The sequence below is a fragment of the Calonectris borealis genome, chromosome 1, assembly GCF_964195595.1.
Source record: "Calonectris borealis chromosome 1, bCalBor7.hap1.2, whole genome shotgun sequence".
In the NCBI taxonomy this organism is placed as follows: Eukaryota; Metazoa; Chordata; class Aves; order Procellariiformes; family Procellariidae; genus Calonectris; species Calonectris borealis.
The window spans coordinates 125,955,716-125,972,432 of record NC_134312.1 but is presented as its reverse complement, the minus strand read 5'-3'; the positions used below and the strand labels follow the sequence as shown (position 1 = coordinate 125,972,432).

The 16,717-nt window shown below is 41.5% G+C and overlaps 1 protein-coding gene across 5 annotated transcripts in view; it reads left to right on the top strand.

Annotated features, from left to right (window-relative positions):
- LOC142093298 (NADPH oxidase 2) overlaps nt 1–16,717 on the top strand; it is a 51,822-nt gene that overhangs the window by 27,471 nt on the left and 7,634 nt on the right. For 3 of the 5 annotated variants that reach the window (XM_075174376.1, XM_075174352.1, XM_075174380.1), the window contains exons 2-6: nt 5,973–6,068; nt 7,523–7,633; nt 11,358–11,442; nt 12,710–12,855; nt 13,667–13,857. In XM_075174376.1, coding sequence (XP_075030477.1) covers nt 7,574–7,633; nt 11,358–11,442; nt 12,710–12,855; nt 13,667–13,857 — 482 coding nt within the window. In that variant the 5' untranslated portion in view covers nt 5,973–6,068; nt 7,523–7,573. Of the gene's footprint in view, nt 1–980; nt 3,063–5,972; nt 6,069–7,522; nt 7,634–11,357; nt 11,443–12,709; nt 12,856–13,666; nt 13,858–16,717 lie in introns of those variants that run through there. The other 2 variants (XM_075174368.1, XM_075174359.1) reach the window with 2 other exon arrangements.

Sequence of the window (16,717 nt, the reverse complement as noted above, 5' to 3'; positions counted from 1 at the left end):
GAGTGGAAAATTGCCGGTCAACAGATTCTGGTGAAGGCCCTCTCTCCAGGCAGAGAAGAGTTACACCGGGCTGTCACAGGCGTGTGTAAAGGTAGTGGATCTGAAGCCGTGGGAGGAGAAGCAAATAGGCGATAGTTGTGTTCCAGTCCCAGAGCCAGACTAGCAGATCAGAAAGCCTGGTACCCTGCCGAAAGGCTACAAGCTGGGCTCCTCTCCCTCAGTCCCCCACAAAGCCGGGTTATTTTGGCCTCTGCCTTTACGCATGGGAGGTTATGCTAGCCTAACTTTACTCCAGCTCTACCTGGAAACTACCGCCAGCTTAACATAATACAATTTCTATCTGTACTTAGAGAGGGTACATCACTGGTGGTGGCTCTTCCTTCCAATAACATAGCAGAGCGCAGCCATTCTGGCCTGTTTTGTGCTAGTGCTGTTTGACTTCAAGCCAAGACTGATATGGCCAACAGCATGTGGATCATACATGGATTTTTTTGACTACAAGCATGTGGATCTCTCATGATCATTGCAAAAGGCAGTGTGAGGAAGTACGGGCACAGGGAGCTACACTGAGGGTTATAGTGTAAAACAAAGACATCGAAGGATGTGCCAGTCCTCACTGGAGTCTCACTGGCATTTTTTTCCTGGCTCACATCTATATGCTTTTCTGCCTCATTTCAGCATGGAATCATTTATCTTGTAAACAAAACAGAAAGAGCAGGAGTGTCAGACGATGTCATTCCCTTAAGTGACAGCTTCAGGCTGCGTGTGAAGGCAGTCCCTTCAGGAAAAACAGCTTGACAAGTCTCTTGTCTGCTTCTTCTCTTTGGTGTAGAATCAAGGGAAGGTTGATAAACAAGGATTGCACAGCATTCAAAATAAAGATTTCAGCCTACAAAGTAGGCAAGAATGGACACCCACAAATCAGAACTGTCCCCCTCCTTTCCTTCCCCAACCACTCTAGCTGTTTAGCTCCCAAACAAAAATATGGGTGACCAGATCCGCTGCTGACATCCACTTGGGACAGCCCTCAAAGTGACTGATACCACGTGAGGGCCTGGCCCACCACAGAGCCTGTCAAATGAGGTTGCTGCAAACCCCATTTAACAGGTTTTGAAGACTTCATTTAGGTTTTCAGCTACTGAAGCTTGGGAGGCTTCTGTGGAGGAAGATGGTTAAAACACTGCCAGTCCTGCCTATGTGAGGAGGTGAAGGACTGCTGTTCGTGCCTGGGCTACGTTTGAGCTGTTACTTCTATACATCTCAAGAAGGAATAATAATGCAGAAGTCACCTCTATCATTCAGATAGCTCTGTTAGTCCATTTGTTTTAGAAAAATGTGGAAATGTGTGAGTTTGTTTCTGCAATGGATCTTTGTTCAAGTCCCAGTTATATCACCTTATGGAGGCCATATTCCAGGAGAAATTTAGTGAAGGCAGTCGTGTCTTGGAAGCAGAGGCAGGAAGAGAGCCGCTAGCCGGAACACAGGTATTCACCCCTCATCCTCATTTTTACATCGTGACCAAATGTCTCATCACTGCCAGAACCAGGCCCTGAGAAAGCTTGTTTCCAAGTGAGTCCAGAGTAAGGTAGACTGTGCTGAGTCTCTTCTCTGACGGCTGTGAGTCACACAGGTTTTATCCCACCTCTCCAGCTCGTGCCCTCATTAGCTCTTCAACACCTTGCTTCACTTGCGGATCAGATCAGCATTTACTCTGGAGAGCAAACTTCAGTCATACAGATGCGGTAAGAAGCTTGCTGTTTACTCCAGTAGGTGCAGGATCGGGCCTGTGAAAATGTCGCTGTGCTGTAAAGCTGTTAGCACGGCGCAAGGCTACGCCGGGCTCGCTCAGGCTTTGCGGAGCCGTGAAAGTCTGCAGGGTCCAACAGGGTGTCGCAGCTCTGGCAGAGAGACACCACAGCTCAAACTGCCCTTCTGCTACTTTCTAAAGCCTAAAAAGATCTTTAAGGAACACCATACGTCCATACACTTCACCTCCTTGGGAAGGAGACAGCTTGTGTCGGTCACTTTGGGAGGAGATCTGTATTTCTGTGGCGCAGTGGGTGGAATACCCAGGAGAACGAGCCAGCGGGAGGCAGGTCTGGGCACCTTGCTCGTCCCTAGGGCCCGGACCTTGCCGAAGAACGGTCCCCCTTAATCCCAAAGCTTCCTCCAAACCACCATTTTGCACTCTTTATTGCAGGTGTGGGAATTGTGATACCACAGAGGCAAAACATTCAGAAATCATTAAACTCTCTTATTCATTTTTTTTAAACAAATACACTTGGGATAAATATCCTCTGGCTTGTAAGGTCTAAAATACATTTGGGCAATTTCCCATATTTTTCTCTCTAATCACAAAAGCAAAATGCTTACTCTAATGTTTTTCTTATATAGTGACATGGTTCCTGGGGCTGGGGACTCTGCAGGAGTGCAAAATATGAAAAATAGCCTATCTAGTGACACATGTCCTCAGTTTTGGCCCGAGCAGAGAGGAAGTAGCAAGGCTTGAAGGTACCAGACAAGAGGAATGTTAGATTACGTTTGGAAGCTCCTGTGAACATTGAATTACTGGAAGAGAAATAATTCTAGTGATTATCAAAGAGGATCAGCAGGAATGGCAACTCAGACCTGAGGTAATAAAAAAAGATGTGGCTGGGAAGAGAGAATGCTTCTGCGCATTCTGGATTACATTTCAGCATTGAAAGTTATATAATGTCGCAATACCTTTTTTAGCCGAAAACCTGACCAGCGATTTATTTTATCCTCTGTATCATGAGCAAAAAATGGTCTATTTCAACAGTTTATATATACTTGAATTATGAAAAGTTATATGTAAAGATGGTAGAAACATGTTTGAAACAGAACTATGGACTTGATTCAATGGTTAATTTATTTCCTAAATGAATGAGAAAGGAAACAGGTTGCTGCAAGCTTCTACTCTCACTTCCTTATGAGAGAAGGCATAGACGCTGTCCCAGAAAGAACGGGGCCGTTGTGCACGCTCGTCTCAGGCAATCATGGGTAACTGGGTGGAGAATGAAGGACTGTCCATCTTCGTCGTTGTAAGTACAATTTTTATTGTGATTTGTGTCCAGTAAAAAGTTCTACAGAAAGTTGTACTAAGCAGATCTCACTGTGCCAGTGAAGGATGCATCTGGTTATTCAGAAACTTGGGCAGCAAGTGCAGTGAAATGCTTCAAGAGAATAATTTTTAAGGAGCTCTATCTGGTATCTCGATTGCTGTAAGCTTCATTGTCAACTGAGAAATGATCATGTGTTAACTTTCATTTGCTTTGTTAGAAATATTTAAGTATCATCTGAGGTTTTTGGATGCAATAGTGACTTAAAGAAAACAAATAACATTACATCTCACTTAACCATGTGAGCTTCAACAGAGAAAGCTATTACAAGAAGCCTTTCTTGCACTTTTATAAACAAAAGTGGGTGTAACTGAAAGCACAGTGTCTAGATGATATAAAATTTGTATTAGCGTCAGATTCTGAAATTTAGAGCAGAGATTCATGAATCTTTCATTAAGACAACTAGTATTTGAACTGAGTTTGTAGACAACTTGCATAGAATAGCTGTGAAAGTAGGTTAAATTAATTCTGAACAAGATTTTAAAGTACTGAAAATCCCAGTCACATTTAAAAGTACTGAAGAGTAAGGCAGGGCAGTCCTCTTTGGAGAAAACTTAGCCAGAAGTTAGTATTTCAGTGCTTTCTTTTTTTCACTTCACAGTGTGATACAAGAGCTATCACAGTGTGATAGCTACCACAGTGCTATCACAGAGCTATACACAGTGTGATACAACAGCTACACAAGAGTGTATACAAGAGGTATACAATTTTATATGGATATATAAACAAAACCATATACAACACCAAAATGTAATACGATTGTTGCCAGGCGTGGTTAGTATATGTAAGTACTGAGAGGAAGAAAAAGAAGAGATAGAACTTCTATATTTGTGGTGACTGAAATGTGAACATGTTTATTCAGAAAGGTATTACTTCTGCTGCTACGAACAATCAATACTTACATATTACCTTTACACTGTAGATGTGTAGCTCTGGTTTAGGAACATAACCCTGGCACTTCGGTGCTTTGAAAAGGAGTAACTGTGTTTGCTGTCACCTTCAGTGAATTGAGGAAGTTGAAACGGCCAAGAGGTGAATTCTGGCATTTTTTTTTCCACCAGTACTGAAATACTGAAAGAATTAAGTAAGAGGTCCTTATTTTGTTCAAATACGGAATCTGGTTTTAGAGTCTCAAAGCTGTAAGAAGGTCAGCTAATAGGGAAGGAAACTAAAGAAGTCGCTGATAAAGAAACCAGCTAAAAGGACAGTTCACTGGAAGCCTTAGCAAAGTGTTCTGCATTGTCCTCTACAGCTTTACTGCACACTGACTAAGTACAGGGTTATCCAGTGCTTGATAGAAACAGGACAGCCATAATTTCTATTGATTTACCCCAACAAAACAGAAATGGCAGCCTTAGTCCCAGCCAATGCTGCCTTCACTGGCCCTAGTTAAAGAGCATGGATGGCTGCTAACTCTGCAACTCAACCCAAGTTGCCAGAGGGTGTCACAGTGTTTTTCAAAGGGTCCATGATCCATATGGGTCAAAACCAAGAAGAACTGTGAGAGACCATCAAGAATCATGCCAAACTACTTAGTCTTCTGGGCATGCTGTCAGGCTACCGTACATGGGAGTGGCACACTCTCCCTTTAAATGCATATCCTAAGCATGTAATCCTGAGATGAGCTTAGTTTTTTACTGAGGTTTTGGGGATTTCCCATATACTGCCTTACCCTGATGGAAATCCCTTCATTGCCCTGTATTTATGCCACAAGGGTAAGACATTTTCAAGATCTAAACTAATCCCAAGTTTTTTACAGTGTCAGCTGGGCCAAAGAACTAGCAAAACGTATGGATTAGGAGGGGTGAGGGACTGTAATGTCACAGGTTCTGGCATCCTTAACTTATAACCAGAGACTGGGTTTTCTCCCAGTTCTCAGACTTTCTCTCCTCTGTTTTCATGCACCACCTAGTAAATCTACTTAGACTGAGGGTGCACTGATACAGATTGGTTTCACTATGGGACGTGAAATCAGCCACCCAGCTCCAGAAGGGCAAATGGCCAGATTCACTATGATCTCTGTGGCCGGACAGGCTTGTAACTGCCTTAGATAGATTTGAGAAGGGCTAATAACGTCTCTTTCCCTAAAGAAACCTGCACAGTAGGATATGCAAGTGTGAGAGAATACTGCAGTACAGCTACGAAGAAGCCCAGTTTTGGGTAGTCTAAACACTACCAAAGTGCCTGTGTTGAATATTTCCTGCTAGCTGATTTCAGACCTTCACAGCCTCCTACTCAATAGAAAACATTAGTCTTTAGATGTAATTTAGGCCATCTATATTTAGATCTCAAGCTTCTTTGCCCTTCGGCGTGGCTCCTAAGTCTTCCGCTTACATAGGTTAATATGTCTGAGGAACCGCCATTTGGAAGAGGCCCTAATCTTTAATGATGTTTGGAGACTCGCAGACTTAGCTAAACACCTGTAATATGACGGTCCTTATACAATCATAGAATCATAGAATCATTTTGGTTGGAAAAGGCCTTTAAGATCATCGAGTCCAACTGTAAACCTAACACTGCCAAGTCCACCACTAAACCATGTGCCTAAGCGCCACATCTACACGTCTAAATCCTTTGAGCTATGCAAAAGTTTCAGCTACCCATTGCTGTATTTTGTTTTACTGCCACTCCTGTACTCCTGTGTGCACACAGAGCCCATTTCCACCAGAAAAATTTCTGTTGCCCCTGCTGAACCCTTCATGCCCTGCAGTATGCCTCCCTGTGCAAATAGGAGCACAATGAACTAATTGACCATTATCTGAACTGGGTAAATTCAGAGGTGTGATCTCTAACAACAAACTGTAAAAAGTTTCCTGTTCGTTTCTCTTTCAGATTGTGTGGCTGGGGTTAAATGTCTTCCTCTTTTGGTGGTACTATCTTGCATATGATATCCCACCAAAATTCTTCTATACCAGAGTACTCCTTGGGGTAAGTACAAAACATGTAGTATCTTGGCATAGACTGAGCACATCATAGCATTTTTTCCCTAGTTTTATTTGATTGAAACAGGATCAAGTGGCTGGAACACCAGGTTCATGTCAGGGTTAAAAGTCATGTGCAAACAGATAACTGAATGCAGACAGTTGTCTAGTGCTTCTGAATAGAAAGCTGGTAAGCAAAATAGAGAGATCCCGTTCTAAAGATGTTTTCAGGTAACTATTATGCTCCTGGTAATTAAAGTGAACGTGCATTTTGGCTGCTTTATTAAGCAAAAAATGAATAAAATATTGCCATTGAAATATTGTGCAATTATTTCCCCATGCAATTATTTTTCATAGCATTAAAAGTTTACAAAGCTATTAGCTCTGAAAAGCAATCAGCCATACATTCATCAAGCGTATGAATAGTAGTCAAGTAGTGAAGTGATCCTGGACCCTGGGCTATTCAATATAACCCAACCGGTTAATGCAGCATTATGTGTCCTACCACAAACTTGGTTCCAAAGCTACCATGGGTCATGACCAATCAACAGAGAAAATTCAATTGTTCACATATTTTAAAAGCCCGATCACAGACATAAAAATCAGTCTAAGCTTCAAATTACAGAACATGGCACTTTGTAAAAGGCTTGCAAAGCCATGGTTTAATCCAACAAAGCATGAAATCCCGTTCTGCATACGGCTTCAGATCTATGGATCAAATTCTGTCCTTTGCAGTCATGGTGCAGTTGCCTTTGAAGTCACAGAGACCTGTGCTGGATAACTAGATCTCAGTGTAACCCCAAGTCAGTTACTGTGATTTGAAACCTGAAAGGGTCCCAATCAATCCAAGGAGAGCAAACATTATCTTTTAAGGAAAACCGTTCAGTGTGTTTGGATTAATATGGTCATTATTCCCTCCTTTCAAACAGTCTGTCAAAATCTGAAATCATTCAGGATGTGAAAAGCAATGTTAAGGGAACATATTCCTAAAAGATGAGGCAATAAATTTCCCTAGACTGCCTTTATTGACCACAGAGAACATAAAACCACTTCCCTCATAAGCTGTCCTTCTGTCTACCATAACCCCCCAGCCAACTGAAACCATAGCAGTGAGACTTTATAGCCTTGGGAGGGAAAACTTGACTAATGGCTTAGACTTGCATCTGTGCTTGGCCATTGATTTTCAGACATGACAGGGAGTATTTCAAAACTGGAAATAGAAGGTGTCTATCTGGAGGAACATGTTCTGTCTGCATACGTGTCTCTGACTTGTCCCGAGCATGACTACTCTAAACATTGTTAAATGTAACAATTGTTACATTGTAAACATTGTTAATTAACTCTAGATCTCACACTCATGGAAAGTTGTGATATAATACATAAATGAAATCTAGGTGCCTATCCATGTCCCAGATAATGTCGTAGGTAATTCATTTAATAACGGCATCTCTCCAATTACAGCGTGCTTTGGCTCTGGCAAGGGCCCCTGCAGCTTGTCTGAATTTCAACTGCATGCTGATTCTGCTGCCAGTATGTCGAAACTTGCTCTCCTTCCTCAGAGGATCAAGTGCGGTAAGATGAAGAAAGAATTTCAAAATTATGAAAGATAATAACCCAAGCAGCCTTGCAAATATACCAAGAAACTTGGTCCAAGTTCCCCAAATATACCATACTTTGGGGATGTCCTCTTTTAAGAAGTAGCTAAGCCTGGAGTTTTGCCATGAGCAAGACTGAGGTCTATTGCCAATGGTGCATCTAGAGCTCTGTTGAGAGGTTTAGCCTTGAATTAGCCTCCATTGAGTCTTCCCTTTTTTCTTGCCTCCTGGGCATCGTGCTGCCCTCGATGCAAAGTCCCTTTTCTGGCTGGCAGCAGCCGTAGGTGGTGCTTACGCACATTTGCCTTGTTTGTCACTGATACAACACCCTTTTATAGCAGGAGATATTACCCCACGGCTTCTGTCTTTGCATGTTCAGTTCTTAAAGTAAATGTAGTCTTTCACAGACTTTCAGCATGGGACTTTTTTCAGCTGGGTCATAAATTACATTCTTTCTTCTCCGAGTTGCATTTCCATCTCAGGATAAAATAGTTTGCAGGCCTTTTGACCATTTCTAGCTCCCAAATGCAAATGTTATATACAGCACTGAGGAACCACCACTTAGAAGAGGACAATTGAGTCTAGGTGACATCTGGAGAGGCTTCCTATGATAGCACTGACTGTATCACACTGCTGAAATCTAGATCTCTGGCTGTTACAGCAGAAATAAGGCAGACAATGCATGCCATGGGGCAGTGAAAAAGCAATATTCTCCTCAAGCTCATGAACTGTCCTTCCAAATAGTTATCCTTTCTTTTTAGTCTCTTTAATATACACATGGTCAACAACACCAGTTCACAGAAGTTGGTTTTCATCTGTAAATGTAGTATAAATTCTTTCATGCAAATGAGACAGCCTGCCAGGGCTGAAAGAGCAGAGCAAAAGAGGAAGCAATAAAATAGATGCGGTGTTTCAAGAGTCCTTCATAGGGAAAGAGAGTGGGATACAAAGTAATAAGAAAATAATCAGAGACAACCCAGGCTGTACATCCATCTGATAATCAGTGTGGCTGATTGTCACACACAAACGAGATGTCTGCCACATTAAGCTCCTAAATCACCTGTTTAAGGCATAACCCTTAGAAATATAAAGTTGGAACCACACAGACCAGGCTTTCAGTCTTGAGCTGTACCCCTTCAGATTCTACAAAAGCAGACAGCCGTACCCCCCACGTATGTAAAAGGAAAAAGAATAGTAAATAGAACTGTAGGGTTAAAGTTGTTCTTCCCCTGCCCTGAGAAAGATCACCCAGTACCTGCCAAAATTCAGAGCTGATGCCCCAGGCTGCAGAAGTCAATAATGAACATAAATTTAGTAAGAATTAATGTTGCTATTGGATGAATGCAACTGGAAAATATTGATGAGCTCTTGGCCATATAAGGCCTTCATGAGGTCTGAAATAGATTCCACAGGGGTCCAGCTGAAAGCAGGTTGGGCAGAGGTCTTCTGAGGTCAAAGCAATGAAAGAGCTGAGACACTTCTGGAGACGTTACTGGAAGGCTAAAAACGGATTCCAAGGGTTGAGAATTGTACTCCAGCCGGGGCTTTATGCTACTCATCCTGAATTGCTCATCTCCTAACATCTATAGCTTAACTTTTCTAACTAGGATCTCGATGAAGCTGTCCCTCTTATCTCAGTATTCAAGCTACAAAGTCCTTCTGCCTCGGGCACTGTGGTAGAGTCACTCAGGCTACACCCCCTTTGCAAGTGAGAACCACGCAGAGAGCTACAGCTCCATTCCTGCCGCCTGCCTGGAGCCGCTGCCTTCAGCTGATAGCGCTAGGCTGTATGAAGAAGCGAAGGGCTTGAGGATAAGCAAGGAGGGGAGGGAGGGGCATAAAATAGGACTGTTAGACAGTTGGTGTTTGTTTAACTTCAGCTGCTTTTTGCAATAAAGCTATACCTCAGGAAGAAGGTAGCTTTATGTCTTAAGCAAAGCACGCACAGCCCAGTGTGCCAGTGGTAGTGTCAGGACTGTGGCGGCCTTAGTGCAGGGGTACTGCCATTATGCTTGTTCTGCTGTTGTCTTTAATTAGCTATGCTCTGCAAGTAACACCTGTGAGGATCTCTTAAGAAAAATCAGGATTTTTAAATGTCAGATAACTTATTGGAAGCGTAGTGACCTTTCCAACCCACTGTTCAAACCCACTGTTCAATAGGAATGTGTGGGAAACTCTTGCCCTTTACACCCTGCCACCCAGAAATCATACGCTATAAAGCGTTATTAATTGAAAGAACAGCTGTGTTGTCTTTGCATGCCCTTTATTGCTATATTCATCACTGTTGTTAATGAGCTTCACTACATAGCTACAGCGTTTTGCCATTGCTTGGCCTTCTGCTTCTTAAACAGAAAGATCAAGTGGTTTTTGCAAGGCAGTCAAGCACAATTGGCAATTCCTCACTATGCCACAGTTTATTATACAATCTTTTTAATTGTGTCTCAAGATACATGATACAGAGAAGGCCAAATTTCTCCTGGCTGCTGTTATAGCCTACTGAAGTCATTGCAATAGCCCCAGAGTGTTAGAGTTTGCCCTTTAATCAATGTCACAGCTGGACAATAAACGAAGGAAAGAACTGTTTCCTGCTCATCTATTTATCTGTACAGTTAATACTCATGGGATATTTAGAAATGGACTGGTATGGAAGAGTAAGGCCACTGCTGGTATATCTCCACTAAGTGAAGAACAAATCAGAAATTAAATTGTTCTGCTGTTTCATCATCCCTTCTTCTGTTTCACTCCTGGATGGTTGGGATGATCAGCTCCACCCCATTAGCCAGGAAGATACGTTACCTTACCCTGCCATCTACAAAATTAATGTCCAGCAAACACTTGGGAGAATATTTTGGTCTCTCTTAATTTTTTGTGGGAAACGTCTACATGGTTCTTGTGAGGAAATCTTTGTGTTAGTTTGCACAGTGTTTTCTTCCTTTGCCAGTCAGCTGTGTCCTGTATCCAATACAGGATAATCATGCTTTCTGTTGTGTGGAGACAGCAAACGCTAGCTTTACAGGCACTTCAAATTACAGGAAAACTCCCACTACAGCACAATTTAGATGGGGCCTGTTAGGAACCCGTCATCATTCTTAATGAAAATATCATTCTGTTTTTCTTAAGAACCAACTTCTTCAGTTTGTATCAGCAGAGACTTTTTCTTTCTGTTTCTATTTGGGTAACTCCAGCAACAAGTTGTAAGTGAATGCCCGGCAAGTACACCCGGTATTTTGGGGAAGGAATCACTTCATATTACCAACCATAAGTGACTAGCATATTTGGGGTGGGAGCTCCCTGAGACAGTTATACCCAAACTTTAAAGTCCATTTCTACAGTGTGAACCACAACAGGATCCTGATGCTAGGTGGCAACTTGAGACTCTACAAAAAGCAGTCACCCTGCCACGGCAGCCTTTGATCCCTCCTTCTGTTTATAATGTGTAATTTAACAGAGATAAGAGATATACTTTTGTCATACTGGATGTTAAGGTTTTTTTCTCATTATCAAATACTTTGTTTCAAATCATAATCTGTTATTCCCGTATTCTGAAGTATGGGGGAAAAATTTTTGTCTTTATTTAGGAATTCTAGATTTTTACTAGCAATGCCACCAATTGTTGTGCTCAGGGCCTCTGTTTTTGTCCCTGCATTTAAGTATAGACATCACAAATAGTCTTCAAATACCTTTTTTCTTCAAACCCAAAGTGTTGCTCTACCCGTGTCAGACGACAGCTGGACAGGAACCTCACCTTTCACAAAATGGTGGCATGGATGATCGCCCTTCATACTGGTTGGTACTCAAATGTTTCTCTGTTTATTGCTTTCTCATGCATTTTACACAGAATCCAGGTGGGATTCAAATTCTTAAGGATATGGGCAGAGACCTGATTTCATTAACCTAAAGGAGACAGCATGTGCCAAGGCTTAAATCAGTTTCCAATATTATTTTGCAACTGGCAAAGAGCAAAAGATAAATAAGAAAGAATACTTTTCTCTTGAAACATCAGCACCATTTATGACACTGGTTAATAAAGGGTGTTTAGCAATGCCCTTAGAAGCAGACACCGTGACTTTAATTCTTGTTTAGACTTATTTCTTAGCTGTCATGTCTGAAACAAATAATAGAAATGATGAAAGAAAAGGGTATAAAAGGCTTGGGCAGAAAAAGGTATAAAAGGCCATGGAAATGTTTTCATGTTTTATCCCTCATTTCCTAAACTAAGCATTTTCTGTCTTTTTTTTTCATTAAATTTGTCACTTCTCAATCAAGTACCTTACAAATCATATGTCCTAGAACAGTGTTCGTATCAGTAGATTACTTGAGCTGAGCAGGTTCCCTTTCTGAGCTGTGGCTGAAATCTCACCACCACTTCATAGAAAAAGAGCAGGGCGATGCAGTTAACATAAGGCCACAGAGGAGGTCTGCAGCAGAGATGGATGGTTTGGGGGTGTTAGATCTGTACCCATCAGGCCCTGTCTTGAAGGTGAATAAGTATCTGGTGATACAAAAGGGGAAAAATTTTGAAAAGCATTGTACGGCTTACCCCTGCAATAATGTGTAGTGGAAGGAGTGTGAAACACCTCAGCTGCACTAGGTGTATGGACACGTCCAGCAAGAACATTATTAGTGATTATTAGCAATACAGCCGAACAAAGCAGCACTAGCAAATGTGACACCAAAGAGATCCACATTCACTTCTTGGCTCTTCTACAGAAATCCTGGATGATCCTGACAAAAAATTTAAGCCATCCCGTGCTTCAGTTTCCCATGTATTAGGGTACTATTACTTGAATTGTTGAAAGCCTTTGTTGAACAAAGACGTGTTGGAAACGTCCCTTTACTTCTTTCCTTCCCCCACCCAAAAAGATGTAAACTTCAGATGGTAAAGCTTTAACAGTAAAGCACGTCCGTGACCTGAAATTGCGATGAAGAGGGTGAAAGCGGCAAAGGTCTTAAGCTGCAGTTGACAAATGTTACAGAGTTTCAAATGCTACCCAAACCCACCGAGTACTTCTCTTGTACTTACCCCTGATTCTTTTTTTCCTGTCACTCGTAGCAATTCACACCATCGCACACTTATTCAATGTAGAGTGGAGCGTGCAAGCCCGTGTCGAAGAGAAGGGAACTCTGGCAGCTGTGCTTTCTAGCCTTGGTGATAACCCAAATGAAAGCTATATCAACTTCTTTAGAAAAACTATTGGGGTAAGTGACATCAGGCTGTGAAGAGTCATTATTACATTTGTTTAGATGATCATAGAAGACTATTTGAGTAGAGTGCGTATTTCTGGTATGCACAATCTGGGTTTGGGCCATTTTGCAGCAAAACCTTGTATAATTCCTTCTTCTATATTTGTCAGTAATATTGTTGCTGAATTTTGGGAGTACTTTAAACTTTTTCACCTGAGGATTTCAAAGGAGTTTTAAAACATTATCTAAAAACAAATAGCCTGTGTAGCAGTCTTCTGACTAAAGTAGACATGGCACACAGAAAGGCACACAGAAATCAAGGCAAAAGTTTCGAACTTGGGCTGCTTAAGCTCTGGTTAAAAAAAAAGCAAAATAAGGACCTTCCCCATTCCTCAGAAGCACCAAGCGCCCAGTCTCTGAATGAGTTAAGAGACCCACAGCTGCACAACGCCACTGAAAAGGAAAGCTTTCATTTAGCTCCCTAAATATGTATATAGGACTCCAGCTCTTAACAACAGAGCTGTGCAAATGAGTTCACCTTCCCAAGCCCGTGCTGCTGAGCAGTGGCAGGGTAAGAAACGATGTTCGGTGTGCGAATCAGTGGGAAACCTTTTCTCTCTACCTCCACTTACTTTAGTAAAGGTAAATCTGCAGTGCAACAAAAATGGAGCGGGATTTTGGCATTGTTGGCATACAAATTCACAGAGGATGACTTAAAGACTTACAACAAGGTAAAGGATTTGGCGAGTGAGACAGACTGAGGGTTCAGCTGGCTCTGCTTTGATGCAACTCCTTCCTTAGACCAACGTGTGCAATTATTTCACAGAATCCTATGGGGGGCCTATATGTGGCTTTCACGTACTTGGCTGGTCTCACTGGCGTTATCATCACGCTGGCCCTCATACTAATCATCACGTCATCCACCAAAACCATCCGAAGGTCGTATTTCGAAGTATTTTGGTACACCCACCATCTCTTTGTCATCTTCTTTATTGGCCTTGTCATCCATGGTGCTGGGTGAGTATTTGCACTTATCACATAATACGTGATAACTACTGTATCTTAACGTAAAGCCCTCTACACACATAAGTATAGGGACTTAAGTCACTAAGTAGCAGTTCTTTTTGAAGGTAACGATGGGCCAATGCAGGCTCTGAGAGCCAAGAGGCTCTCACTGATACATGCAACAAGCTAGCCACATGCATGAGGCTTTATGAGACGCTGGCATACTTAAGCTCACCGATACTCAACAACTTCTGATATTTTTATTGGAAAGCTCTTTTCCAAGGTTCCTGTTTCTAATTGTTAATTTATCTTTCTCTCCTAAAAGGAATTGCATCACACACGTGCATGTAAGGAGACCTCAGCATAAAAATAATTTTGTTGGGTAAACGAAAACTATAACAACACAGATTTATCTTTCAGACTTGGATGAACTTTTAATATCAGCAGCATTTCAGAATAGATTTTTAGCTGTTGCAGCTCAAATACAGGCAACTGTAAGTTTTTGTAACTTCCAAATGCCAAACATCTTTTTCCACTGTTGGCTCATTCCATACCTTCTTCTGAAACAGCTGAAAATCCTAATGAAACAATTTTAGCACCACGCAAACACAATTTTAGTCCTAAGAAAAATGAACTTTAGTTCAATTTTATAAAACCACAGAACTGATGCGTAAAGAAAAAAAAAAGGCTGAAGTATTCAAGCCACATTTCATAGTTCATAGTTATACTATATTATGCATTTTCAAGGAAATTCTAGGTGCACTAGAAAGTGTGCTTTAAAAATGCCCAGCAAAAATGACTATTCAAAAACACTTCCCCTCAGTCCAGTAGTGCCAGAAAAAAGACAGAAATGAGAGTACAACAGGAAGAACAAAAATAGAAGGCAGATGAGAATTGCCACCAGCATTATTTGTCCATTCCAATTTCCAAAACAAGAAGAAGGTTTGAGCAAAATCTGTTGAAGGAAAAGAACAAGTGGCTTGTGATTCCTGCCACAAATATTGTATAGTTACTGACAAAATGTCCAAACCTGCCAGTAGTTACTACACAATGCTATCAGAAAGAAGCATTGCTCTTTCTAGAGGTCAGCGAGGAGCATATATTTCATAGAAGTTGGCTTTTTATTTACTTGGATGTTCAGTATACTTCCACCATTTTAATTGCACTGTACTGAAAAGACAAGAGTTTGGGCAGCAGTGGGCTTGAACGTGGTTGTCAGAGAAGTTCAGCTATCCTTTGGAAGGAGATAAACACAGGAATATTATTATCTCTAGAGGGAAGGATGCTTTCTGGCTGTGAACTCAGTGGCCTCACTTATTTGGCCTTAAAGGCAAGAATGACATTTTCAGTTTAGAGAAAATACTAATACATTAAAAAATATTGGACGGGCTTTTTACACTCAAGGAAGGCATCTTAGGTGTACAAAGATGTATGTTATGGAATAAGTATTATCTGACAGTCTCAAAGTAACATGTTAGAGAGAGGCAGAGATGTCAGTTTATCTCAGGAGACAGAAGGCTGTGTCATACATACATACATATATGTATATACAGAAAACTGAACCAAAGATAATTAATAGAATTGAAGGGGCAGATTCTTGTCTGTTAGAAGCTGTTACAGCACTTCTGTAGCACTGATGTTTTTTGTGCATGAGCTATGTGCCACAGACAAATGTCCCAAACTTCCCATCATAGTAGATGTAAAGAGGAGAGAGTACAGAGATTCAGATCACCCTGCCTTGGAAGCTAAAGCAAAACTTTCAGACGAAAAAGAAGTAATTAGAAGGCTATACTACTGAAAGCTTAATTACAGTACTGGAAGAGCATCTACACTGAGTAATAAGGGAAAATAAGTCTTTTCTTTCTCTTGTACAGGGTACTGGCATTGCCAAACCTTGAACGGAGCGTAGGGCAAAGCAAAAAGCCTCATGCCCACTTTCCCTTAAGCAATGGGGCGAGGAGTGGCAGGAACTGGGCTCCTCCTGTTCCCGTAACTCACCCCAGAGGGCGGCTCAGCTGAACCCGTTGTCACTAGTGGGGAAGTAAACTGCAACTGGTGATGTTCCTGCAAATTGCAACTCGTGATGCTCCTGGGACAGTGTCATTCCTTCCCTTTATTTTTCAGGCAGGATGTTAATCAAACCTCTAATGGGGAAGAGGTTCATTAGTAATATTTGTGAGCAGTGCAATCTTTTAACTTTCAAGACTGTGCACAGGCTTTTTAATAATCCTCTGATAAATCTGTCACTTAAAGCTAGGCATACATATGACTTAGATACCATGTTTTTTTGAAACATCAGAAACATAGTCTAGTTCACGGAAATTGAGCTAGAAAAGCAGAAAGAGAAGTCATGGGAAGAAGATATCAACAGAATCATATTGGCATAAAACTGAACAGCCTGATCAGAATCAGGGAAAATCAGCAGATCTTAGTCTGAATTCCTCTACCAGGACCCTCATCCTACTAATTACCATCATTTTTGGGACTCTCACACATCCCTGAGGTTGGCAGAACTCCAGTCAGAGGCAGGAAATAGTGAACAAGATCAGAATATATTTTCCCCCCTCAGAACTGACGCTGGAAATACAGCTGAACAACAACAACAACAACAAACCCTAATCAAGCAAGAAAATAGAGGCCAGATCATCAACTGACATAAGCTGGTATAGCTGGCATAGCTGCTTTGCGTCAGAACCATCTGTGTTCATTCACACCAACTGAACAGCTACTCCACAGCTTTAAAGGGAGAGGAAGGGTCAAAGGAAGAATGTATGTTGGAAAGGGGTCTCCAAATTTCTAAGATAAACAACAGAAATAATTTCTGTACTGGTCACTAGGAAATTGATTACCTTGCCCACTCCAGGTTTTGTTT